At 37.6% G+C, this 27,195-nt stretch overlaps 3 protein-coding genes across 7 annotated transcripts; 1 reads left to right on the top strand and 2 right to left on the bottom strand.

Moving 5' to 3' along the window:
• Window positions 1-139: 139 nt before the first annotated feature.
• On the top strand, window positions 140-8,416 carry ackr4a (atypical chemokine receptor 4a). Its single transcript, XM_027169064.2, has 2 exons — window positions 140-272; window positions 1,650-8,416. Exon 2 carries the CDS (start codon window positions 1,672-1,674, stop codon window positions 2,758-2,760), a length of 1,089 nt encoding a protein of 362 aa, XP_027024865.1. The 5' UTR covers window positions 140-272; window positions 1,650-1,671; the 3' UTR covers window positions 2,761-8,416.
• e2f5 (E2F transcription factor 5) lies at window positions 8,319-14,042 on the bottom strand. Its single transcript, XM_027169447.2, has 8 exons — window positions 13,751-14,042; window positions 12,972-13,081; window positions 12,657-12,818; window positions 11,045-11,153; window positions 10,283-10,565; window positions 9,492-9,668; window positions 9,332-9,370; window positions 8,319-9,026 (listed from the first exon to the last, which is right to left on the bottom strand). The coding sequence occupies exons 1-8, from the start codon at window positions 13,889-13,891 to the stop codon at window positions 8,917-8,919; spliced, it is 1,131 nt and encodes a 376-aa protein (XP_027025248.1). The 5' UTR covers window positions 13,892-14,042; the 3' UTR covers window positions 8,319-8,916.
• A 760-nt stretch (window positions 14,043-14,802) lies between these two features.
• On the bottom strand, window positions 14,803-26,798 carry lrrcc1 (leucine rich repeat and coiled-coil centrosomal protein 1). Of its 5 annotated transcripts, none has more exons than XM_027169442.2 (20): window positions 26,674-26,795; window positions 25,977-26,034; window positions 25,595-25,800; window positions 25,419-25,484; window positions 25,140-25,307; window positions 23,667-23,842; window positions 23,138-23,317; window positions 22,869-23,056; window positions 21,799-21,964; window positions 21,561-21,709; window positions 21,086-21,290; window positions 20,729-20,868; window positions 20,258-20,459; window positions 18,160-18,345; window positions 17,609-17,783; window positions 17,126-17,289; window positions 16,804-17,012; window positions 16,200-16,337; window positions 15,974-16,109; window positions 14,803-14,957 (listed from the first exon to the last, which is right to left on the bottom strand). In XM_027169442.2, exons 2-20 carry the CDS (start codon window positions 26,018-26,020, stop codon window positions 14,847-14,849), a joined length of 3,009 nt encoding a protein of 1,002 aa, XP_027025243.2. In that variant the 5' UTR covers window positions 26,021-26,034; window positions 26,674-26,795; the 3' UTR covers window positions 14,803-14,846. The 5 variants fall into 5 exon arrangements, 4 of the variants coding, with proteins under 4 accessions (XP_027025243.2, XP_047674679.1, XP_027025244.2 ...); XM_047818723.1 differs by having other exon boundaries at window positions 23,688-23,842; XM_027169443.2 differs by having other exon boundaries at window positions 23,673-23,842; window positions 26,674-26,794.
• Window positions 26,799-27,195: the final 397 nt, after the last annotated feature.

The following is a 27,195-nucleotide window of genomic DNA, read 5'->3' as shown; positions in this document are numbered from 1 at the left end:
GTATGCTCGATTACGGATCAAGCATGCCATAAAATTCCCAAACAAATCCTTATAAATGAAATCCATATAAAATGGCACAGCAATGTAAAAACCCCACTGAAATACGTACTTGTGAGTCACTTGTGAGTCACTTGATGTGTTATGTAGTAGGTTTCCATCCCTCCCTCTCATTTTTGGATTTCCACACACACCCACCCAAAATAGTTCAAATGAGTTAACACAGGGCATGCAGGACTAGAAACTGGAAGCTCTATTCTGGCTCCTAACACAAGGTAAGACACCTCATTTTTAACTAAGCCTTTAAAAATGTAAACAGAAAACATAGATGTGTTGCTTTTTTTCTTCATACGTACAGCGTGTTTGTAAAAATCAAAGGCCATGCATTAATTGTGAAGCTAAGACCTGATTATGCACCATATATACAAAATGACTCCTGAGTGTAAATGTAAAGTGTTAACTCTAACATTTATTTACACAAGAACCTTCAACAGAAAACAATAGGACAGATTTACTCAATGTCCCCGACATTTGTTTCCTTGAATCAACGTTGCACTTTTTGAAAGAATTTGCCCACAGTATTTGGAAAAAAAAAAAAAAAACCCACACACAAAAGGAACGTCAGGATTCGTGCAAGGGGAACATATAGTCTGGTTGCCATATGCTTACCTTCTTATTAAATAGAAATAGAAGTTAACATGCTTATAAAATAAAATAAGTAAAAATTAGTAGGTACAATGTATGCCGTTTTGAAATTGGTAAAGAATTTTCAGCATGTTGGTGAATTTTCTACTGTTGTTCTGGATGGAGACTTTAACTGATTTGGATACAAAACGTAGCTACCTTAAAAAAAAAAAAAAAAAAAAATAATAATAATAATAATAATAATAATAATAATAATAATAATAATAATTTAGTTTTAATTTTGAAATTAATGTTTGGATGAATAAAAGGTGAATAAAAAATATGAATATATATATATATATATATATATATATATATATATATATATATATATATATATATATATATATAAATAAAAACAGGGTGCCTCTATATTAAATATAAGCTATGTGTTATAACACTGTTCTACTAGTATGTTTCAGAAAATAAGCAAAAACCTTTGTGAAAACTGGAAAAAACACCAATGTAGCAAGAAAGATTACAACTAAAAGGTTTAAATCAAAAACGAGTAGAAAGTGTGGAGCCCCTTGCATTGAAATACTTCAGCACGTCTGTGGCTGCAGGACATCACTAGTTTCTTACAGTGGTGTGCTCTGGTGCGATCTTGGTCCACTCTTGATCCAGTCTATTCCACAGTGCAGTAACTCTGCTGGGATTCTTAGCAATAACTTTGTTGACTAGATTTCCCAGAGAGTTTAGATCAGGACTCTAGGCTGGCCATTACTTCATTCATTATTTCAGTGTTCTTGGCTTTAAGCAACTGTTTTAATCGTTTAGCAGTGTGACAGGGAGGTCTGTTTTGCATGAAGATTGCGGGCTGATTGGGAAATGCTCACGGGGAAGGAACCACATGTGGTCTAAAGAGATTCTGAGAAACATTTAATTCACCCTGTGACATCCTCCAAACCATGACACTTTCAGCCTGGTGTATGGTTCATGAAACTGTATGTTATTTTATTGTTTTGCAGAAATCTTTACTTTAACCCCAATATGGATTTCTCAGACAATGAGACGTTTGACTACGATGAGCATGACAACATCACCTTCAACTATGATGATTACATATCCATCTGTGAAAAAGACGATGTTCGCTCCTTTGCTAGCGTCTTTCTACCCGTTGTGTATGGGTTATCTCTAGTAGTGGGTCTAACAGGAAATACTCTGGTAGTGGCTGTGTATGTGTATTCCAAACGCTTGAGGACACTGATGGACATGTTTGTGGTGCATCTGGCTGTGGCTGACCTTCTACTCCTTTTCACCCTACCTTTCTGGGCTGCTGCTGCCGTTCAGGGCTGGGAGCTAGGAGAGGTTCTCTGCAAGATTGTCACAGCTTTATACACCATCAACTTCACATGCAGCATGTTACTCCTGGCCTGCATCAGTCTGGACCGCTACCTTTCAATATTCTCAGGACACAATGATCGTTTCCTGGGACGAATATTTAAGAGGAACTACTCCACCAAGCTCTGCCTGGTAGTGTGGACAATAAGTTTCTTTCTAGGAATCCCTGATTTGGTGTTCTCGACTGTTAAAGAGCTTCCTGATAGAAGGGTCTGCATGGTCATGTATCCTTCAAGCATGGCTATTCAAGCAAGGGTGGGCATGGAGGTAATAGAAGTGTTGCTGGGTTTCTTTGTGCCATTACTGATGATGCTGTATTGCTATTCCCATGTGGTAAAAAAGCTATTGGAGCTTCCACCAGAGAACAGAGGGAAGAGGTGGACAACAATCCGTGTCTTATTGGCAGTGGTTGGAGTATTCGTACTTACACAGTTTCCCTACAATGTTGTGAAATTCTGCAGAGTCCTGGATGTCATTCATACACTAATAAGCCACTGTGAGACTAGTAAAGCACTGGACCATGCAGCTCAGATTACTGAAGGTCTGGCATTGATCCATTGCTGCCTGAACCCTGTGCTTTACGTCTTTATTGGCTCATCCTTTAGATCACATGTCTTAAGAATTGCAAAAGCCTTTGGCCAGAGGAGGAGATTGGCACAAAGGAGAGAAGATTGTGTTGTGGAGACTTCCTTAAATTCACATTCACAATCTCAGAAGACAAGCACCTTCTCCATATGAGAATATTTAAGATTTAAGCAATTTATAGAAGATGAAAGATGTATTTCTGTGTATCTTATCTACATTCTGTATTTAACATATTTAGATATTATCATATTATCAAAGTCTACAGTTAGAGTTTTAATCCTGCAGCATGAAAAGTACTAGAAAAACAAGCCGGTTGAACTGGAAGGACATTTAATCATTTTAACGGTAAACAAAACCCAAACCCCAACTGACAGAAATGTGTTATGACAGATATGTGCAGAATTGATTTAATACTTTTTTATTCTTTAAGTAAATTACAGGAAGTGAAGATGAACAAAGTAACAATTAAAAAGGAACTGAACAAGACCAGTCCAGCCAAGACTATGAGAGTACAAAACACTGTACCAACAAAACATAAGCTCTTCTTTAACAATAACTATATCTTCTTCTGACTACATGTGGCTATATATCCTTGCAATTCATACACTGAGTTATAATAAGTAAAGGGCTTGGTGTAGGAAAATAAATGGTGGGGAAATTAAAAAAATATAACTGGTTCCTACTGACATTCTGTATCTAAGGAAGGTATTTGACTTGCGTATTTGACTTATTCGATATTCTTACCTATTTAAATGTACAATTTCTAAATAAAATGTGTACATACATAGGTACGTGTCATGATTCATGGATGTTGCAAAACAGTGCTTTTCACCACTTAGCATTATTTACATGTGTCATGCTTATGTAAATGAACTATAACCTCCAAGAAATGTTGAATAGCTAAAATAGTGAATATATAACAAGATTCATGTTTCAAGATTCAGATTTCTTTTTGGTTAGTGATTATATACAAGATCATTATCTTTCCTCCTGTGGGTCTGTAGGTTCACAAACAATGAACAAATAACCAGTGGTTTATCTGGATTTTAGGACTTCTGCAAAACCTGATTTTTGAACTTTTATTTATTTTTGGTAGATATTAAATCGTATTGCAATTGTTCTGGACATGCAGGGACATATTAGTGAATTAGTCAGCATAACTTCTTTTGGCAACGCCTAGACTGGTTTAGACTCTTTGTTAGGTAAAAAGGAAGTAAATCTCTCAATTTTATGACACTGCTTTATTTGATTTCCCTTTAAATACTTCTTTTTGAAACATGCCCTTTGCTATGAGTTGAGTTCATTACTCAATGATCTGGTTATTTCAGGTTACATATTGTGATATGTATGTCTACATTTGTATATATACCCATGGAGCACTTTACTGGAAACACCTGTACACATAAACACTGCTCCGGGTGTGTGTTCACGGTGTGTGTGTGTGTGTCCACTGCTGTGTGTGTGCACTTTGGATGGGTTAATAATGCATAGAACAAATTCTGAGTATGGTTCACCATACTTAGCCGTATGTCACATCACTTAAATAATTATTCATGCAGTTATCTAAGCGGCCACTTGCGTTCCAGCAGTGCAATGCATAAAATCATTCAGAGTCGGGCCAGCAGCTTCAGATAACGTTCACATGAGTCATTAGTTTGGGGGAAAAAATGTGAGATTCCACTTCTGTCTACCAATAACAGAAAACTGAAGCTGAGTGCACATGGATGGTAGGGTCACAATTTAGCACAAACTGCATGAATCCATGGATCCAACCTGCACATTAATAACAATGTTTTGGGGTTGTTCCTGATCCTGTGCATCACTTTATGCCCACAATTCACCATCTTTTAATAGCTATTTCCAGGTAAAAGTCACTTCAAACTGGTTGTCGCATATACAAAAGCTCTGTGTTCTTTGGTATCTTTGCCAGACAGCTTGTTAAATCAAAGACGAATGAAAGTGCACCTGAAAAAATTGTCAGGAATTGCGTAAAGTCAACCTGGAACACATCTCAAAGGAATGTTTGCAACATCTTGTGAAATCTGTGCCAAGAAGGATTGAGGCTGCTTTGAAAGCAACGGGAGGCTCTTGCTGGTGTTTGTGTAATGTTTCTAATAAAGTGCACAGTAAGTGTACAATGGATCCTGTGTTGTCTTTTATATATCCATATGTCTTCCAATGCCATAACTGTCAGTATGTGATGTTAAACTAAACAGAACAGGCCGTCAAGTATAAATACACTGTATAAGTGGGAAATATATATAGAAATTATTACAGGTGGGTGAAAAGGTCAGTACTGTATATATTTACTTAATCAACCAAGAGTCTAATCTGATGGTACAGCAATGCAAATTTCTCAGGAACTTCTTGTATACAATGAGTCATGACTTAAACACGATGGAACATGCTCTTGTTACTGACATTTTCAGTAACTTCCTATCCCAGGGACATGTCATGGGACACCAAGCCATTACAGAGTACCATGCACTAGGGGTTGTGTAAACTAGTCATGATTGTGGCCAGCTCCAGCTGGGGCAATGGAAAAACTCTGTGAGTCAGATGGAAAGGAAAGGGAAAAGAGGAACAGTCTGGGTGTAAAGAAAGCAGTTAAAATGAACTATTATAGTGAAAATATTGCAGACAGGGTGGAGACAATTCATCTACAGTATACAAGACTACTCTGGAAAAAAAAAGTCAGCTATAGATGATTATTCTGAGAAAAGTCTTAGCTGATTTGAACGTTCAGCTTTAAAACATGTTTTAAAATAATATGCTTCACATTTTTATTTACGTTCTTTGTTAAGAGTTGTAAACATTACAACTTGATGAAATGAGAAATACATTTGCAAACTGTGTATCCAAATGTTCTTTGCTAAATAAGTAATAAAAAGCTGAACTTTTGCCCAAAACTGTGCAAAAAATGACAAATCAACAATTTTTTAAAATATACTGTCTGACTAGTCAAAAATTTGTAGCCATACTTACTATACACACATATATTTGCACACTCACCTAGCGGCACCTTAGAGTGAGCCATGCAGATAGGTTATGCTAGATTACTTAGTGTGAAGAACTAAATTTTATCAAGATGTTTTATATCTGGAAAATGTCTGGGTTTGTTTAAATTATACCATTTTGTACACAGTTGTTCTACTTTAACAGTCATTTGCGTATTTTAGAAAATAGATCCCCTAATCATCAGGTGAACACCAGGGATGTGTACGCTTTCCAGTTATTTTCTTCTTGTATTCTAATGACTCAGTCTCCCAGGACACTTCTTTGAAATACTTGCAGATGAAACCATTGTCGTCGTCATCCGAGAAGGAGACAAGTCTGCGTAGGCAGGAAGATGAGCTACCGGGAACCTCCCTCTCTAACAAACTGAAAGGGGAAGCCAGTAATAACTGTATTGGCTAAAAATCTTATCAAAAAATGCATTTCTTTAGACAGCTGAGGAAGTTCAACCAGCCACAGAAACTGAGTCTGTCCACACCACCACATCACCAGTCAAGGTTTGGCACTGCAACCAGTAATTATCTAAACGGGCTGCAACACATTGTCAAGTTAGCAGAAATGCTCATTGTAAGAAATGTGTATTCTATGACCACCACATACTTGAACTTGTTTCCTCCAGCAGCTTAGTGTACAAAAAAATCCACCAGATTTTATAATAGCTTCCTTCCAGATGCAATCAGATTTAGAAGCACTTCATTTCCTCAGATATGAAGAATCACTCTCAGCATTGTGTTTTGTTATCAAGATACCAGAATGTTTTTTCTTCTTCTCTTTTTCTCCTCCTGCTCCTTTTTTTAAAATAGTAAACTAAATAGAATAGTTATAAAATCCCCTTATTATCATATTAACAGGTAAACTGTAATTATAAGACTAGTGTTCTAGTGTATTAAGTGAACAGTAATGAACAACTCTGTACTGATTTTTTGCTTGTGTCTTTTTTGTTTTAGCGAAAATAGCTTAAATGAATGAACTATTCTAACCTCACTTGCATAATCAAACAAAAGCCTTTTAATGAGAGCATTTTGTTTACTCATCTAAATAAAGGCTTAGTGTATCATTATATCATACTGATAAGGTTTAAATAAACACAGCATGTTTTAATACAAGCATATGGTTTCTGTCCTCCAGATTGGATAAACAATTACCAATCTCCTGGTATATGTCCCAGGAACTGAGAGAATATTTTCCATTCAGGAGTTACAGCAAAAACAATATAAAAAGAACAAAAATATGAAGCTAGGTCATATCAGTTAACTTTGCTATTTTTTTTAAATATTCAGAAACAGTAAGCCTCAACAGGTATACAACAGAGACAAATCAACAGTTTACTTTAAGGAATTCAGAAATGAATGTGTAAAATGTAAATGAATTTATATCCTACTCTATAAAATAGTAGATTTTACTCATGTTAGCACACAATGCTATCACAGTATTGGCTCACGTTGCAGTTGTCTAAGCGTTATGCATATCATATTTTTTGTTGTTTTTTAATAAATAATTTCTTCAAACAACATATCAGGATAGTGTTAAACTGCTGAAAGTTTTCATGTGATCATTTTATTTCATTTTTGGTAAACTTCAAGAGCTTTAAATAGACTGAAATAAAATCACAGTTCAGATCATTTAGATATATGTGTCTACTGCCCTCTCGTGGCCATCAAAGAAAAGGTGGTCAGAAAAAATATTTAATCTCTTTTCTTTAATTAATTAAACATGCAAATGATTAAATAAATAAACTTTCAAATTTGCTAAAAAAAAAAAAAAAAAGAATGGTAAAAATGGTAAACAAATCTTAGTAAAAGTATGAATTTAAAAGTGCTAAGAAAATCCACAGAGGTCTGACTCGAATTATGATTATTTTACTTGCTGATGGTAGCAACATGGGGAAACATGGGAAAGCTCAAGATTTCTAACAGCTTTATTCCCTGTGTTGGCAAGCATGATATCTCTGACAATACAAATAGATGATAAATAAACAGCGTGTTGTACTGTTTTTATTTTCAGACACACACACACCCATGTTGTACAGCAAGTCTATGGCCGAAAGAGTCTGTTTAACTGTTTAGTAGAAGAACCCAACGTTCTCTTCTATTGTTATAAGCTCATCCACATCGTTTGATATTGTGGCAACTGGAAGCAATCTGCCTATTTTCAGCTGTGCTCCCTTTTCAACAAGGGATTTCCACCTAAACGATCACTGTTATTGTTGTTGTTGTTTTTCCTTCAACACTTTTCTGTTTAAACTCTAGAGACTTCTTGTTTCTGAATTATGCAAACCAGCCTCTCTGGTCATGCATAATAAAGCTGACTGTGTGTATGCAGTGCCAGATACTGTAGATGACCGTGATATTCTTGCCGTCACTTGTTAAGGTTTGGATTTATCAGGAAGTTAGATGAACAAATGATAGAAGGTTTAAAAACATAGCGAATAGAAAAAAAAGACACACACACTAAAGGTTAGACAATTCACCATTTTACACTGACTCGAGTCAGATGATTACTGCATTACCAATGAAACCTATGATTGAATTGCCTGTCTAAAGATCTGTGATATATTTATATATTCAGAGAGATACAATTTTTTAATGCAATAATTTTATTAACAAATGTGCAAAACAACCAGTACAAAAAAAATCACCACTTTGATTAGTGCTACAAAAGGCACTTGTTTGATCCATTAGACCTTTAGATTCTTAAAGGCAGCTTAACAGCATTACATTCTCTTAAGGGTACTGGAATTGATAAATTAGATACAAAAACTAAGCAAATTATTTTACAAAGAAAACATTTTAAATAGCTTACAACAAGTCAACTTTCAAGATTGAAATAAGGCAGCAGTGTATTTACTCTTACAAACACTAACCACAAACAACAGAAGGAGACAAGTGGCCTCACCGTTCCACATCTCAAAGGGGATCTTAAGGCACATGCTCTAGTAACTATGCAGCAAAACAAAAGTCTAAGGACAAAAATGAAAGTGTTGCAACCTCACTAACATATATTAAACAGTAGACTGTCAGTGTAGACTGATTATTTACATCACTCGTTAGTGGCTTATAATGGTATAAAGATTCATAATGTGGTGTTTAATATAAGGAAAACTAGGGTTCGGAGAAGGGGGGGGGGGGGCTTGAATGTTATTAATACGATCTCAGGCCAAGGTACACTGTGTGGATAGGACTGAGTGATGGTTTCGGATGTGTTTGTTGGGATTTATTAGTGCCAATATTCTTGGGTGTTACCATGGAGAGGAAGACAACTGTGCCAAAAGTCCAGGGAAGAATTCATCTTTTCTTAATAATTGAGAATCTGTACATCAAACAGGTCACACACTCCCTCGTTGTCATCCAGGTTGAAATTGTAATCCACACCGTGGTTGGGTGAGAGGCGCAACAGGGGGAAGACTGCAGAGACAAAAACAAAAATGAATGGAGGTGCACCTGAGCAAACAGAGAGAGATTCTTCCTGGACTGTAAGGAATTAATGGCAGGGCTTCAAGTGAGGCTGCTCTAAGGTTTTCTGCCATTCCTTCACTCCTTAAGTAAACACTCTCTCTTTTGTTGCCATTTCATTTCATAAAGTGGATGCACGTGGTAAGAATGGCTGGGAATGACTAATTTGGTCACCATGGAGATACAGATCACACAACAGATCACACAAAAGTAGACCAACTGATTCTAATTCATGAGGGAAAAAAAAACCAAGTTACCGTCAGACGACATGAGCTCATCAATGAGATCAGCAACACCTTTAAAGACAGAAATTCAATTTGTAAGTGAAAAAATACAAAGTCAAAAAACAAAAAAACAAACAAACTGATGTTCGAATGAAATTACATAAGACTACATTAACCTATTGTTCCTCCTTACCCTCTCTCTCCTCCTTCATCTGGTCCACGGTATTGAGTCGGAGGAGATTTCCCACATCCAGCATGGACTGCATATCCTGTCCCACCAGGTCTCCATGCGGCTGCGCTGAAGTCTCAGCTTCAACAAGGGGCTCGGACATCAACAGGCACTGACCGCCAGGGGACTCCGAGTGGCACTCTGAAACAAAAAAAAAATGTTTAAACTAGAAAACAATGAACGAATAAAATGTCCATAAATGTCTAGCAGTATTAAGCCAAGATGAGAAGATGACAGATGAAATCTCAATCATCTCCCATGTCTGTTTGTCTACTCATTTAACTAAGGTACTAATGTGTGGTGAAATATCTTCAAAATATCTTCAGAATTCTAAAGTGTTCTTAAAATTATCACCTCAAATTTGACTTCTTTTTTTTTAGCATGTGCTGAAGTGCTTTATTCCTCTTTTGCCACAGCAATTTCCCAGCAGGTTCCCGTCATCTCTTATGTTACAACAACTATAAAACATTTCTATTAGCCTTAGACTCCACAGAGCACTCATATAAGTCCCTGTATATAAGCCGTTACTATAGCAACATTTACATATTAGAAAAATGTACAGACCTATATGTATGTACCTAAATGTATAAACCTATAGTTTGTTCATGTTACAGCTGCAACATCTCAGAGTCGTGTGATCAAAAAATAATGCACACTTTCTGACCAATCAGATTCAAGAAGGGTATAAATTGTTATAACACCTTGAGGTCTGCAGTGAGCCTATAGATCTGTGTATCAAGGAGTTGACTTTATACCCATATGAACATCAGGTGGAGTAGACAGGGGGGTGAGCTGGTGCTCAGGCAGTGGGCTCTTGAGGTGGCTGTGCTCCAAACTACAGGACTCGGACGTGATGGGGTACTTTTGCAGGCTGGCAGGTGTGCTGGGGGGAGTGGGCATGGTGCAAACGTCATCCGGAGGCGGCACGGAGAAGACAACAGGTCTGGAGCCACAAGTCTCTCTGTTGATCAGCAGCACCTGGATGGGAGTCGAGTGGCTTCGCAAATTCACCTGGTATCTCTTCTGGCCATTCTGAGACTGAGATAATACACATAAAGCAACAAACTGTAAAGATAAACTAGTTGAAATGGCTTTTCTAATCACGTGGCTGCCTGATCCTAAGATGATGATGATGACTAATGATGAGAAAATATTGCATATTGCAAATATTTATTATTAACTACTTTATAACTGGCTAAACATACTCGTGGTTTTTTTTTATATTTTTTATACTTATTTTTTTGTGCGAGAAAGAAGAAATTAGTGCATTTTAGTTTCCTTGTCTATGTTGTGATAGTTTACGCCCGACTGGTGGCATTGCGTTATATATTTTGGCATGAACCCACCTGCGAGTAATTATTCCTGGTTTGTTAACTGTTACAACAAAAAGCCTTGAATTTCGTCTCAAGTTTCACTGCCAGTCACTTCTTGGTTATTTTTGATACCTCCTTCTGAACACCTTTACTTAGTTCATTACTGCACACAGTAAGTAATTATTGAAATTGAACGTTACCTACCACTTCTGGCACAGGGACTTCCAGCTGTGTCCCTGCGGGTGCCATTACAGCCAGGAGCGTGTCTCCGCTGAACACGTCACAAATGTCCTCATGAGTCACATAATTATATGTACGCAAAATGAAGGAATATACGGAGGAAAGACTTGCACACACTGTCTGGGTAAACACTTCATGCAAAGCAGATCCTGTTTACTTGTTAAAGCAATCTTTGACTCTTGGGAAACCATTGTGTCTTCAAAATAATATTCAAATCCAAGTACACAGAACTGCTGCTGGGCAAAGGGCCAAACAGTCTGGCTTAAGACCAGAAAAACTGGACTCTCTTCACAACAGCCACAGTTAATCACCTATAATTATCTGCACTTTTCCAAACGGTGGTGTTGAGATTACAATGGACTTCTTGGTTTTCGGGCTTATTCCGGAGAAACTCCACATGTACACTTCAGATTTTAGCCTACACGAATCAGAGGCTGTGATACAGAGTTTGATAATGGCAATTTAGTTAAAAGTTCAAGATCTAGCTGAAATATGCCAAGAAAATAATTCTGTTTGTTTTGAGAGCAGAGTGAATAATGATTTGTGCCACATCACAAGCAATTACTCTAAAGTGATTTTTAATACCCCATATAAATGCCACAACCTCTCCCTGTAAATGAAAATAAACAAAATCTATCAAAATGCTAGCTAGAAATTAAAGTCGATGCCACTCTGTCACTTGCATCACACTGGTGTATAAAATCCCATTTTAAATCCCGTTCTGATCTGATTTTTTTTTCCTAGTTGTAACTTTGAAGTGGTTCATGCATTAGAACTGCAGTCATGTAAACATAGTAAACAAAAAAGAAACAAATGGCTCTGCTGGCTATATAGTGATAATGGTTTAGAGGCAGGCAAGTTCCTCAACTGTTTACTCAGTGACCATTAAAGCAGCAATATAAAATCCACTAAGGCTTTAAGTGCAATAAAACTCCCTGTAAAGTGTGCATCTATGCTTGAGTATCTGAAAGGGGAGAGAGAGAGAGAGAGAGAGAGAGAGAGAGAGAGAGTGTGTAAAATGAAATAATCATTTCATTATAATGCTCTAATTAAATCATGGATTTGACACATAGCACTAACAAAAAGTGATCTGTTTTACAAAGCTATATGCTGAGATTTTTATTTGCCCCATTGGTAAGTAATTTTAAATGAACTGTTAAATGAATGCACGTTCGAGGCTCTTGATCCTTTCTTATGGCAACATTTCAAGACTTTTTCCAGCCTTAAAGTTTTGATTAATTTTCAAGCTGTTCGGTTTTCTTGCTATGATTTAATCCTAAACGGGGTAAATACAGTGTATAAGGGAGGCTGTATTAAGTGCTAAAATAAAGGAATTTTATTATTGTAGGTATTTTTATCACCTACCTACACAACCTGCACCAAGATTCTGATGGACTAAACACTACATATTTTAACGTGCCGTAAATGTGGGTTTTAAGTGCTACTTTGCTGGAATAATCATTCAAAACATTTTGTGGACTTTTTGTGCCAAACAAGAAGAGAAAAACATGTTCATGCAAAATTTGCTGCTTCTGCATGCAAAAAAGGAAGAAAAAAAAAAGTCTCAAAAGGATATCTGATGCTGTTGGGGTCTTCTTGTAGGTGTTTGATGCTTTGCTGGAGGCATGATTTCTGCATATCCAGTTCCCTTTCTTGCCTCTCCAGCTCAATTATCTGAGCTTTCAGATGTTCCACCTGCTCTAGAATCTCCGGAGGCTGGCAGCCTGAGCTCTCACCCCTAATACCAAATGAAGCTGGGTTTTAACATTCAGTAATGTCTGCATTGTGAACATGTGCTAAAATGATAACAGTGGCATAGCATTTACACACGACGACATATTCGAGCAATAACTCGAACGAGTAAAAAAGGTGCTTCGGTCTTTCCACTCACTTCCATTGGATGGTGTTTTTAGTCTTTTTCTCGATGAGCCCGATTCCTTCCAGGACATTTGTGATGTCGTAGATCCTTCTTTTCTGTCTGACGGCCAGGCACTCTGCAGCCTGAAGAAGAGAACACAGAAACCAGTTCACGTTTCAGTAACAGACACAGCTGGCAGAATAAGAACCCCTGGTGTGAACATTACTGTGGGATTAGTCATTAGGTTTAGTGGTAGTGGAAGACAAAAGCAGGAGGGGGAAGGGGGATAAAATAAGGAAATATTTCCTTATGGCTCACATGGACTTAAATAACACTCAATTAACATCAACACTTGTATAAACTTATAATATCAATACTAGCAACAAGTACAAAAATAACTGCAATTTGTAGTCTAAATTTTTCAACGCTCTGCTTTTATTGCTTTAAAGAGTGTTCTTGGTGTGGTGTAGATATTCTGTACAATGTGAAATGATCTAATGACAGGGTTTGAGCTGAAATAACATTAATACAGCATGTAACTCGTTTAGCAGACACATCACCTGCAGGTTCCTTCACACTGAAACCTTCACACAAGTGTCTAGCTGTTTATTTGAGATACAAACAGAGTGACAACCTTGAACAAAGAAATAACAAGTGGTTTAAAGGACGTGATGCTGACATTTTGACTCCTGACAGACTCGAGTCAGCACGGCTCACCTCATTCATACGAGTCTTAGCGTCACTTGACTCAGTTACCTCAAACGGTGTGAGGAAAAGAAAACAGAAAAAAATAAACGTTTTTAAAAATTTACCACTTTTAAATCCAGGATGCCGTCTTTGGTTTCTTGAAGCAACGTAACGAATTTGATAGCGAGGAGCCCCAAACTCTTCTCGTGTCGACTGGAGCCGTTCGGAACCGAGTGAGCAAAGCTCAAGCTGCTCGACTCAGCCATAGTACCATAATACACGGTCCTTTCTCAATACACACACTTTTCACACAGAGGGAATACTTATATCGTTAGGTTAAACACAACTACCTATATAACAGCGGAGGGGGGGGGGCAGTTATTCATGTTTTTTTCCGCCCCCCTTCCACTTTCTACCTCAGACAAACGCCAGAGAGCTGGATTTTTTAAATGAACGGAAATGACGTTAGGTTACGGTTACCTTAGCAACCGTGAGGCTTCATCGGTTGCTCGTTCACGTAAATAAACACGAAGCATAACGTAATTTTAAACATATTTAATAAAGTTTAACGCTTAGCAAAGTGTATTTTAAATAATATACACGCTGTACATATGTTTAAAAAAAAGAAAGTTTTAATCACCTCAGTAAAAGAGGATTGAAGGAGGAAACACATTCAGCTCTAAGCTTTCGGTTGAAGAGCTGAACAACATGATAGAAATTACGATTCAATAATAAATATTCTTACAATTATAATACATTTACATATAAAATATAATATATATTAATATAATATATAATATGTTTTGTGTGTAACCTCAGTAAAAACACTATTGCTACAAATTAGGCTGAAGTTTTCAAAACAATTTGAAAAACTGATGTGCAAACAGTGTAAAAAAAATATGTACTGAACTACATTTTCCTTGTCACTTGGTGGCGACCTCACTCAAGTGTATGTCTTTTGTACATTTAATATGATTCATTTTCATGGAATCATGGATATAGCATAAAAATAATATATAAAAATAATAATGACCCTAATGACAAATCTATAAACATACAGCAAAATATAAATAAATAAATAAAAGTACAAAAGGGGTTCCTTTGTGAATATCACCCCAATGTCAAGCAACAAAACAGTTCAGTAGCCTTTTTCAAAAACATCCTACAGACAAGGGGGGACTTGTGTACGTTTTATAATGATTTAAAAACAGAGCGATGTGGTTAGAAGTCTTTGAGCACACTGGTGAGGCGCCTCATTTTCTCCTCCGTTGCCAGTTTGTTTTGCTCCGTTTCTTCCAGCAGCTGCCTCATTTCTTCCTCCACCTGGTACACCTGTGTAAAAACACATTAAAAGTTCATACTACGTTTAACCATCAGGCTGGGAAATGCTCAGCTAGTAGCTGATCGGATTATCAGCTATTCACTGTTTCGAGTGTACCATAATAATATGCAAATTCATTGTAAGAGAACTTACAAGCTCACTATAAAATGAATTGAAACTGAATTTGCAATATAGGACAAAACTGTTCCATTTGTTCTTATTGCACAGTAAAAGATCATACAGGTCACAAAAAACAGTTTGGACTCATCGTTCATCATTATCACAGTGTGGTGTGAAAGTCTACTCTGACTTATCCACTTGTGGCTAGAGCACTTTTACATCTATTAACCTGAGTCAGTGCATTATTGATACTTTTGGTTTGTCTGCTATTCGGTTTAACACTGCGTACTAAAAAAGCAGATGAATAAATAATAAAAATTAAAAAAAATACATGTAATGAGCAGCAAATAGATATGATAGATATTAAACCTACTCATATTTTCATTATTTCATTCTTTTGTCACGAACCTAAATATAGCTCTAGCCAATTACGTGCTGAAATCAAATAAATCACAGAGGCGAAGAAAACATGGTGCAGACACTTGATACGTTCATCCATCATCTGTAGCAGATTTATCCTGGTCAGCGTACTTTGCTGTATTTCCACGGTATCCTGGAAACACTTAACTTGAAGTGGAAATACACCCTGGATCACAGTGTGATCACAGGTCACAATGTGCACATTATTCACACACTAACAATGATTTTAAAATCATATAAGTTACTAGGTTAATTTTTTAACCTTTTTGCTTAACCACTGCAAACAAACTGCAGTAGAGTTTATTTGGTACTGAACTTATTTTTCTCACCTGCCTACACAACCTGCACTAAGAGGAATAACAAACCAGTGTTTGATTCAGATAAACTAAACACTACTTATTTTAAAGTGCCATAAATAAATCCTGAGTTCTACCTAACATGATCATTCTCTAGTCAATAAACAAGTATGAGTTCTTGTTTGTAATACCCTCTGATTGGCCTGTTCTATTTGTTTCTGCTTGTCAAAAGCCAATCGGATCAGCTCAGCCTGATGAGAAGCCTGCAGGGACTCCAGCTGTCTACGGAAAGCATCATCGACACAGTGAAGTTTCTCCACCGCTGCCCTGGATAGAAACAAATGATAAGATGTCAGTACAGTACCACGAGTGAAAGTGAGTTTACTGTGTAAATGTTGCTTATATCTTTGCTCTTACTTGTGTGCTTGGACAGCTTTATCCTTTTCTTCCAGTAGTGCTTTCTCTTTAGCATCGAAACCCTCCTTCATACGCTTCACCTGCTGCTCCAGTTTGGTCAGCAAGTCTGCTTTATCCTGCCATTTCCGACTCGAGGCACTAACATGGTTTGAAGAAAGCCGTTGTGTTGTTAGTGCTATTTTTATAATATGGCCATTGAAAATGATAGGTGAAGCAAGCAAAGGATGAAAAATAACATTATTAGTTATTCATGATAACATATTATGCCCACATGACATCTAGAAAGTAATTTTTGGTACCAACACAAAGCAAAATAAAAAAGGATAATAGCAATTCAAGGGTAGCAAACAGCACAGCAAATTCTGTGATCTGTGAAAGCACACATTTTTTCCATGACTTCATCTGACAAAATAAATTAAACAGAGTTGAATTGTTAAATGGCAAACATTATTGTAAAGCATGATTGAAGACTTTACAGGTCAACTGGAGTTGCATGCTAAAATTAGTAGGCAGTTAAGCTGTGAACAGTTATTTAAAAAAGCTACCTGTGGTGTCAGTTATCTCTAGAACACACATGTAATATGAAGTTACACCATGTGAGTACCTGTATGCATCTTTAAGCTCATCCATCTCAGCCTCCTTGTCAAGGAGCTGTTGCTTGAGCTCATCTTTTCTGAGACTGAGTTTGTCCACGGCATCTCGGAGCTTTGCTGCTGAAGCCGTCTCATCCTCCAGCTCCTTCTGGAACCTTCTCTGTACCTGCAGATTCTCCTCACGCAAAGCACGTAGCTGCTCATCCCTTTCCTGCACTGCCTAAGATGGAAAGAAACTGATGCAGTTTCTGAAGACAGGGCACACTGAAGACAAGTCATAACAGTAAGTAAGTATTCTATTTACAGAATAGTAAATAACAGTAAGTTATTTACCTCTTTTAGCTTTCGTATTGTCTCTGTTTGATCATCCACTATCTTTGTTTTGATCTTTAGTGAGTCGTTGTCTCTCTGATTCTGCTTCTTCTGGGTCTCCAGCTCAGTTGTCAGGACCTCAATTTTGGCTTCCAAGCGACCTCGGTCTTGGGCAAGAGATGCTCCTAAAGCAAAAAGTCATCAATAGCTGATGTCAAATCATTCCTCAGTGCAATTATAAACTTATTAATTTCCTAAAAGAATTAAGATGAAACAAACAACAACAAAAAAACACTAGCACAGAAACACAAGAACAATAGCACACAAATACTGTAAGGGCCACTATTAGGCTTAGTATAGTATTATGCATTTCTTGCAAATTGCTTTTGGTAATAGCATCTGACAAATCACTACACTATATAGTATATAATATATTAAAAGTATTATAGAAAGTAAACTACATTAAAAACAATTCTAAGATCTGTGGTACACGTGTCCGGGTACCTTGCTGGGCAAGCTCCTGTCCCCAGAGTCTTCTCTCCGCTCTGAGTCCTTCTATCACACTTTCCTGAGCAGAGAGCTGTGAGAGCAGCTTGGATTTGTCCTTCTTCAGAAGTTCCAGTTGAATGTTTATACGCCTGTCCTCCTCTGCTCCTGCCTCCAGAGTCCGCAATCTTGCCTAAAGCACACAACAACCTTTTTTCTCTAATCTTGTTCTATTTTATTTTCTAACTCTTTCTCTATCTATTGAACCCATGAGGGGTCTGTTAAAGAGGAACTCCAGCAAATTGTAGGAACATTTGTCCAAAGTTTTGCTTTGATCATTTTGGTTTCATTATCTTGAACTTATTTGAGAAATCTACTCCAGATCACACTAAAGCATTTCAATTGTGTAACTGTGCTCAGGGCTGATGTTCTTCCATTTTTGTAAACTAATAAAAGGACTGATGGTAGCCAAAGGCTTTAGAAATATATTGTGCTTGACAGTATTATAATCTATTATAGCCCCCTTGTTGTGTTAGAAACTGATAAAAAAAAAGTACATAGGTCCTTACCTTTAAATCTGTTACAGCATCACGTTTGGCTTTGATCAGCTCAGCTATGCGAGTTTTCTGCTCCTTCACCATATTTGTGAGCTCCTGCACTAGAGACCCTGACTGCTTCCCTCTCTGCTGAGATGAGGTCAAAGCTATCTTCACCTCGGCAAGCTCAGCAGAAACCTGCTCAAAGCCCTCTTTCACCTGATCGCGTGCAAAAGATCACAAAAACACTCAATCACTCAGGAATACAGATCATGGCATGCCTTGGTTTATTAATATTTTGGCAGGTATTGTAGTTAACCAAACTGCAAGTGAATTAATGGCAATTTATAATCAGTACAAAGATAGCAATGGATCCAGTTTAAATCCCAGGAATGACAGACAGCATGTTTACGTTGGATTCCGGCTTAATTGCCACTTCGGTTGTAAAAGATGAGAAAAAGAAATTAATTTGACTGATACTGTTATTCATAGAGCTTCAAAAATCAGTGCATCTTTGTTATACTGCACAAAAATGCTCATTTAGAATTAAACAATAGAGTAAGTGCAAAAATCATCCACTAGCAGACCTGCCAACCTTGGAAAAATTTTTGAGTAGCAACTTACTGCAGCGACGCAGCGCGAGGTCAGGCACATTTGCTGGTTTGTGTTCACAAGCTCACACATCACAACTTTTTACTATACTTTCCTATATAAATACTGGCAAATAAAGTAAAACTTGATCTGTGCATAAAACTTAAACTTGAGGCACAACACCGGTCAAGAACTTCTGAGGGGCATATACTCGCTTCTTTTTAGATTTGCTTCCCTCTCCCTCTCTGTCAGTATCCTCATCTGACATCATGTGTATTACTAACTGCAAGGCACACACAACACACACATTATCATTCTCATGTTTTTCATAATAGGTTTCCATGCGCATTTGCATGAAAACACTTTGTACATTACTAATATGTTTTAAGGCACAAATGGCATGTATGAAGATTTGCATTTTACAGTACTGATGTACAAAATGTACAATAACAATACTTGGCTGCTACTGAAATAAAGAGTATAACGTTATGTGCATGATCGTTTGATTATAATATCTGCATACTATTTTAACAACTCTTTATGTATTGCCATAAATTAGATCTAATGAACTAAACAGTAACTTCATATCTGACAACACATACATGTGTTAATTTTCTCAGCAATAATGCAAGACTCTAGAATTCACTATGGGTTTGACTGGCTGATCATATAATAATACCTCCCTCATCATTTCTACTTTTCTGCTTCTATTTCCCTGAAAAAAATCACAAAAAATCTGATGTCCATCAGATGTGATCTACAGGAGCCAGTAACAATCGAGTCAGAATACGATTGATATTTAAAAAATTACATTAGTTTCGTCATGTTATAGCATGACTACGTGCTATAAAAGGGACACAGACGCTCGCGGATATTGGTTTCTGCGTGCTTGCGCCAGTTTGTCTTTTCCGTTAAAGTACGACGGCAATGCGTTTACAGACATGACTTACGTTTCCTATATAAATACTGGCAAATAAAATAAAACTTGATCTGTGTGTAAAACTTGAGGCACAACACCGGACACCTGGCACATGCCCCAGTAAAGGAGTCTAACGACGCCTGTGGTTCGGCAGGCTTATTAAAATGGATGAAATTCACAATTCTGGCCATTTACCTTTAAAACGTTAAGTCCTCACTTGTAAAAAACAGTCACTGTAAGAAGAAGAAGACGGACAGAGAGAGATGAAAACCACATTCGTTTTGACGGCTCTCCGCTTGTAGCGATGAGTTTTAAACTTGCGCTATGATTGGTCGAATTATTATTTTCCCAGGTTGCTGCCCAATGCGGTTACACCCATAGGCGCATTGACTGGTGCGCAGACAGTTGAACTCAAAGGCATCAATGTTTTTTTACAATGCGTATTTTGAAGTGACAAATCGTAACAGCATACTTTGATGTCTAAATGCGTATCTGCTACACAAAATGCGTAAAGGTTGGCAGGTCTGCATTAGCATTGCCATGAGTACAATGAAATCACTAAATGAATCCACAACCTCATAGGAATAATAAATTGAACTCAGAGCTTGCCTTAGACCCTACCTCCGAAAAGCGATTGGCTTCGATGGTTAGAGCCATGCGGAACTCATCCTCCAGGGTGGCATACTGGTGCTGTGCATCAACCAGTTTCTGCTCCACCTCACGGTGTCTCTGAGAGTGTCTCTGCTCCACAGCCTCCACTTCCTTCGACACAGCTTCGCGAAATTCAGCACTACCTGGAATTAGCCGTGAAGCCAGCTCCTTCCTGAGCCATACGAATAAGTCAAGTCAAATGTCTCCATATGTTGATGAAGACAATACAGATTTACTAAACTGGCTCAGCTATACGGAAATAGAAAACTAGTTAAATAAGTAAGGAAACACATTCATACACATTCATAACATTTAAAATGGTACAAACAATACAAAAAACCCTCGTGCCAAACAACAGGCTCTGTTTTACTCATGATTTACTCATGTTTTTTTTTTTTTAGATCAGTAGCAATTTTGGAAAGAAGATGATAAAATACATACCTGTGTGCTTCCTCTCTCGAGGTCAGGAGCTCTTGCAGTTGCTGTAGCTTATCTTTATGCTGCCGCACAGATGCTCTAAGTATTTCCACCTCTCTCTTCAGAACAGCGCATCTGTTCTCCAGCTCTTGCTTTCTCTTCATCTAAAATCAGAAAAATGGAGTTAATAAAAACTCCAAAGCTCACTTTGCCTAATGTTGACATGTGTGTATGCTAATAGAGAGGAAATATAGTAAAAGCTGATGAAACCAAATCTTTGGGTTTAAGGCAAAGTATCAACAATGGGATGTGAATCAACCTTTTTTTCTATGAACCCCATTTAGATAGAACTACTTTGGATAACATTAGAAACAGTTTTACCTCCTCAACCTGCTGAGTGGCCCTGAGGGCCTCTTGTTGGGAGACACTCTCCTGCAAACTGTGAAGTGCCTCCTTGTATTGTGCCTCATGGCTGCGCAGTTGCTCTAGTTGTTGTGCTGCGTTTGTATATCGTTCCTCCAGCTCCTCCGCTCGAGACTGATGTGCTGACCGCTCTGAACGTTCCTTTAGCAACAACTCCTTCAGCCTGAGTGCAATCGAGGCAGTGGATATGATGGTAAATAACACTTGATGGATCAAATATATCCTCTTTATGTTAATGGAATGTTTACAGAAGAGCAGAAAGAAAGCAGAAGAGTATGTTTTGAGAAGAGCAGGTCCCAAATATAAGTATTAAATTATGTTTTATAAAAGCAAGCATGTGAGAAAACATCCTGGAATCGTTTTGGTTTTAGTAAAAAGTAAAAGGATCTCATTTACTGCTTTTATTAACAGTCCTTTAATTACACACTCTCACCTATCAGTTGTGTGCAAGGCCAGGCTCTGGAGTTCTTTCTCTTCTGTGGCCCGTGTTTGCAGCCCCTTCACCTGCTCTGTAAGCTTCTTCGCAGCCTGTTCTGCCTTCCAGCGCCGTTCCCGCTCCTGATCCCGCTCTTCCACTATCACCTATGTGTGCAGATCATTTATTCTGTTTAGATTTTGAACAATTTGGGAATACTCAAAGTACAATGAAATGCCCACACTAGTCTACATACCCTGTAAGTCTCCTGTTGTGTGTCTTTAAAGTTTTTATCTGGAGTCACCTGGCGAGCTCTGGGGCCTTTCTTTGTTCTTTCTGTTACACCCACAGGTTGTACTGTTGCCCTCTGCCCAGAGCCAGCAGTGTACTTTAAACTCCTGGGCTTTTGTGTGTTTGCTTCACTGCGGTGAAAACAGGCATCATTTCAGACATTCACAGTAACGGCCACAAAAAACAAATATTGCGATAAAGATGCTTTCACAAACAAGACAAAAGCTCCTAGTCTTGTGTGTCCAATACAGCATAAAACATAAAGGTTTGTTTTACATAAAGTTAGTTCCATTTCACTAATTTCATTGGATAAGTGATGTTCCGATGGTGGCATTATTGCTATATTATAATAGTGTGATATTGATTCTGACAGCACTGGTGCATTACACGGTTTATATCACTCTGATATTTTGTGATCATTACATGATTTGCGATTCGAGCAACCGTCTGTTACACTGCAATTGCTGCTGCATGAAATTTGCATAGAAGCACACAATGATGTATCCAGCATCCTATGGGAACAATATCCATGAAAATGCCCACCAAACCAAAGTAAAATTATAACATTATGAATCACAACTGTAAATTAACAAAAAAACTGTATTAATCTCCTATAAATTAAAAATGCCTTCGTAGCATGGCTCACATACATTAGTAACAAAAAGCAAACTATTATATTTTTTTTCTAAAAATTGAACGTTTTTTTCAATCGTTAGATTTATTTGAAATTCATTTTTTAGTCTTTATTTAATTATTTTTTAATTGAAACATAAGTATTTTGTTCTCAGTAGTATTCTTAGTCCCAGAAGTCACTGTATAATTTACAGTAATCCATTTAGTCAAAATTATGTCAACACCTGGCCATCATAGTCGTGTGTTTTTTAAGCATCTTATTGCAGTTTTAGTTCCCCTTTGCGATTATAATAACATCCACTTTTTGTGAAGGCATTGTCATCATGTGCTTTACAGAATTTCAGAAATAACCTTAACATTGGAATCAAGATCTAGAATTCAAGTTCCACTATAAATGGTTACCTGTCAGACTGTTTGCCTTTTCCCAGCTTCCTCGCTGTTGGGATTTTGGTCCGGCGGACACTGGAATGCTGCAGTTTCTCGTTTGTGCTGTCATACTCACTCTCTGATGTGAGATCCGTGTCCCTTTTTGCCTTCTGTACCACAGACATCAATGCAGAGCTCGCGTTACAGCCGTCAGCACCTGGAGACTGTGACAAGCAGAACCTCTCAGTACAAAAATAAAAAGCTCCCAAAAATGAAAAGAACACTTATACAGGGTCCTGTTTTACCTTCTGGAAAAGTTGGGACACCTGCTGCTCCAACTTTTTAATCCGGAGCTCATTTATCTGGTTCCCTGAGCGCTCCTGAACTTGTGTTTCAGCAGGCACGGTTAAAACTCTATTGCGATGCCGAAACTGTGTCAGAACATCGTCGATCCTCGGAGTGGGGAAAGAAGCATCTGATAGGACCTTTGGGAAGAAGAAAACCAGTTAGCTATTCTCGCTGCAAGTGCATGCGGTAACCAACCATGTGTAACAGTATTAAAGAGTAATGATGAAAGTCTTATGATCTTATGTAATAGAAACCAATAGCATCATTTTTCAGGTGGTTAGATATTTATTAAAGAAACTAGTTGAATATATTAAAATGGATCATTGAAATAATCTAGAATATAATTTTCTCTCTAAATCATAAGAGTAATCCTTCTTTGCGATATTGTTCAGATTTCATAAACACGGTACTGAACCATTCCATAATCACACCGCAAACCTAAACATTAAAGAACATCCTTGGCTATTTACTTAAAAGGAAGAAAACCTTCACCGGCTCGACATTCACACTAGTGTCTGTTGAAATCAGAAACTCCACAAAATCCTCCAGTCCTGGGATGTCCAACGGGCTGTCATCCTTCGGTGAAGTGGGATTTCCCAATCTATCTTCTCCATCTAGCGTGGAGATTTGTTGCAAAGGCTGCAGCACCATATCCCTGTAGCCTGTATGTAAAATATCATGCAGAACACAGGACATGTGTATGAGCACTTAGCAAAAGTTCTAACATATGTGAAAAGGATTCACAAAAGAGCATGTAAGATGCTACTTCTAAGATTATTTATTTTAAGTGCATATACATCTTTAACACAAACAGAATAACCAGGTCAGGGCTATCAAAGGTGGTGTGAAAATAAGGTGGTGTATATGTTTTTCGAAAATAGGACCAAATCTTGTTGAGTATTATTATCTTACATGTAGCTGTGCCCATAAATGTATAAAATAAATATATTAACAATGTGATGTAATGAGGATTCGGAAGAAAGGAAGGAAGGAATGAAGAGAGGAAGGAAGGAAGTATCGAGCTTTTTAAAGTGTCGTGACATACGGCTAAGTACGGTGACCCATATTCAGAATTCGTTCTCTGCATTTAGCCCATCCAAAGTGCACACACACACCGTGAACACACACCCAGAGCAGTGGGCAGCCATTTATGCTGCGGCGCCCGGGGAGCAGTTGGGGGAGTGCGGTGCCTTGCTCAAGAGCACCTCAGTCGTGGACGGCCCAAGACTCAAACCCACAACCTTAGGGTTAAGAGTCAAAAACTTTAAACATTAGGCCACGATTGTTGTTATTGAGTTTTAATTGATGAGCCACTAATTCATTTTTACATTTAAAACATATCCAGAGCTAGTTACATTTATTCCATTTTATACAACAGATCAGTTCCTGAAGGTCCCCAGCAGCAGCTGCTTGGCAGTGCTGGGATATGAACTCACATCCTTCTGATCCAACATTTTAACCACTGAGCTATCATTTGTAAAAATATTTCTTGTTAAAGGACAAAAGCTTCTCTTCACTGTTCATGCTTTATATGTGCAATCGCAGATGATGCAGCTGATCCAACATGTATCAATATCCAACACAGTAGTCGATTGGAAAACTGCCTAAATGGAAGGAAATTTGAGTGATTCTTTTTCGCATCTCACTACACTAAAGACCAACACTGTCCAAAGGCTGAAATGCAGAAAATGCTGTGCAAGCCTTCAATTACATTATGTTTAAGTATTGCACTACATTTATGTGGTTGATGTGGGTAGCCTATTTTTAAAGGTGTTGGACTACCACTCGGATAATTGTGAGCTCAAATCCCAGGTCCACCAAGCTGCCACTGCAAGTCGCTCTGGATAAAAGGCAACAATGTAATGTAAATGTCTTCAATTATTCTAGAGAGGATTGCTAAATATATAGATCTGAGACCTACCTTTAAACTAGAAGTAGGGGAAGAGTTTATATGCAAACCTGGTAGACGACAGACAGGATTATCAGCACCATCCATTCTGAGAGTGACATCTCTCAGATTGTGCAGTCCCACCATACATTGCAGCAGATGATTCATGTTATCCAGTCGATTACTATGAAGCTGAAGGTGTTTTAATTTGAATTCAGTTCCATGCAGATGTAAGAGACCTAAAGGTACACAGTATTGATTTTAAAACATCTGATGGTTCACACAGTTTCACATAACAATACTACATCAAACGTTAAACATCTTAAAATATAATGAAACGTTGCAATTACCAGTGAGGTCGTTTATTTGATTATAAGCCAAGTTGAGCCTTGTAAGGTTTACAAGTCCGTTAAGACCTAAGCAAAATAAATCTGGTCATGAAACATGAAATTAAATATAAATCTCCAATTTTTTGACATACAAAAGACATACGGGAACCGACTCATTAACACTCGATGCACTTTACCTTCCACCGTTGTGATACTGTTACATGACAGGTTTAAGGTACGCAATGAGGAAAGGACACCAAGGCCCTCGATACGAGCAATGTGATTTGAGGAAAGGTCCAAATGTCGTAAACGCCATGCTGTTGCCAACCCTTCGATCTTTGACAGTCGATTACAGTGAAGATTTAAAGATGTGATAGTGAGCCTCAATGGAACCTCTAATAAACTATACAGCAAAACACAAATGTGCAGCACATTTACTTCGTAATGCAAAAACATATTTAACAAACATTAAAAATACATTTAGAAGCAAGGGATGTTGGAAATTAGATTTGTACAACAATACAAAACAATGCAACAATCAGAATACATGAGAAAGTGCAAACGTTAACAAGAAATTACCTTGAAATGTTCTTATCAATCAAACTAAGCTCTCCATTGGCCATGATGGGTTTCTCACCTGCTTAACATAACAAAAGTCAACGGTGACATGCATGAGCAGACAAACAACCGTCAGTTTCTGATTGAAAATGTTAAAATTAATGTTTTGATTAACACTGCTCGATCAAACTATGATCAGAAACTCTGGAAGCAGCTCAATACTTTACCGAGCCCTGCTACTTTTATACTTAATATATAAATGAAACTGATTAGAATCCGTACTGCTGATTAGTAGACTAAGCTTAGCATAGCAGTAGCAAAACATTTGTTTATTAGCAACATGGTGAAACGTTGCTATGTCACTGCTGGGCTGTGCATTGTTTACAATGTCAGCTACATAACCAGCCGTTTATTTCATACAACCAGAATACATACGGACTTATTTTAAGAACTAAGTTCAGTCTTCGTGATACTGTTTATGTGCTGAACATACTGAATCTACTGGAGCCAACCAGCTATCTTTATTGCTATACGTGTAGTTCAGTCCACTTTAGCTGCGAATGCCGTTAGCTTAGCTTAACAACCATTACTGCTAACACTTAGCAGCTAGCTCCATTAACAGGTATCGATATGACTAATATATTCAATACCGTGATGATGATATCAACGATAACAGATGGTTTTATATTGTGAATAGGTTTCATTATTTTAAACCTACCCTGCTGTAACTAACTTCGTTTAACACTTTGCAGAGAGATACACAAATATCGCCATGTTACTTCAAAACTTGAACCACCCGCTCAGACGCTGTAGAAAACGTCACTTCCGGGTGTATTTGTTTTGTTTATCAATCTAATGTGTTTACGTCTCCTTGTTAGTATAGTGTTTTGTATCCTCACCTGCTTTTGTTCCATTAAAACTTGATTCGTTTGTTTTTATTAAGTATTTGATTACAAACACGTATAAAGTACTGTGACTGTGTATAACAGGGCATAACAAGTATTTCAACAAAGTTCTGGACAATAATAGTATTTGGAGTTTGTGGACACCTGACCATCACATTTCCTCCTCATCATCATCTTCTTCCTTTAGTAGATGCTTTTGTCCAGTATAAATCCATTTCCCTGTTAAAAGAACCAACAGTGGCAAAGAAGCTGCAAAACTACAAAAATTGTTTTGTGGACACACCTGTATGTGGGTTTTCCTGAAATTACCACAAAGTCGGAAGCCCACAATTGTG

The sequence above is a fragment of the Tachysurus fulvidraco genome, chromosome 1, assembly GCF_022655615.1.
Source record: "Tachysurus fulvidraco isolate hzauxx_2018 chromosome 1, HZAU_PFXX_2.0, whole genome shotgun sequence".
Classification (NCBI taxonomy): Eukaryota; Metazoa; Chordata; class Actinopteri; order Siluriformes; family Bagridae; genus Tachysurus; species Tachysurus fulvidraco.
This window is presented reverse-complemented; position numbering and strand designations above follow the sequence as displayed.

Excerpts from the sequence above, each read along its gene's own strand:
- lrrcc1 (XM_027169442.2), bottom strand. The coding sequence starts at position 26,020 with ATGGCCAATGGAGAGCTTAGTTTGATTGATAAGAACATTTCAAG. Across the intron at positions 18,346-20,257 it reads AAGCCAATCGCTTTTCGGAG|GTGAAAGAGGGCTTTGAGCA; the intron begins GTAGGGTCTAAG and ends GCACGCGATCAG. Across the intron at positions 17,290-17,608 it reads ACAGGAGCTTGCCCAGCAAG|GAGCATCTCTTGCCCAAGAC; the intron begins GTACCCGGACAC and ends TTTTTGCTTTAG.
- ackr4a (XM_027169064.2), top strand. The coding sequence starts at position 1,672 with ATGGATTTCTCAGACAATGAGACGTTTGACTACGATGAGCATGACAAC.
- e2f5 (XM_027169447.2), bottom strand. The coding sequence starts at position 13,891 with ATGGCTGAGTCGAGCAGCTTGAGCTTTGCTCACTCGGTTCCGAACGGC. Across the intron at positions 13,082-13,750 it reads GCATCCTGGATTTAAAAGTG|GCTGCAGAGTGCCTGGCCGT; the intron begins GTAAATTTTTAA and ends TCTCTTCTTCAG. Across the intron at positions 9,027-9,331 it reads TGAGCTCATGTCGTCTGACG|TCTTCCCCCTGTTGCGCCTC; the intron begins GTAACTTGGTTT and ends TTGTCTCTGCAG.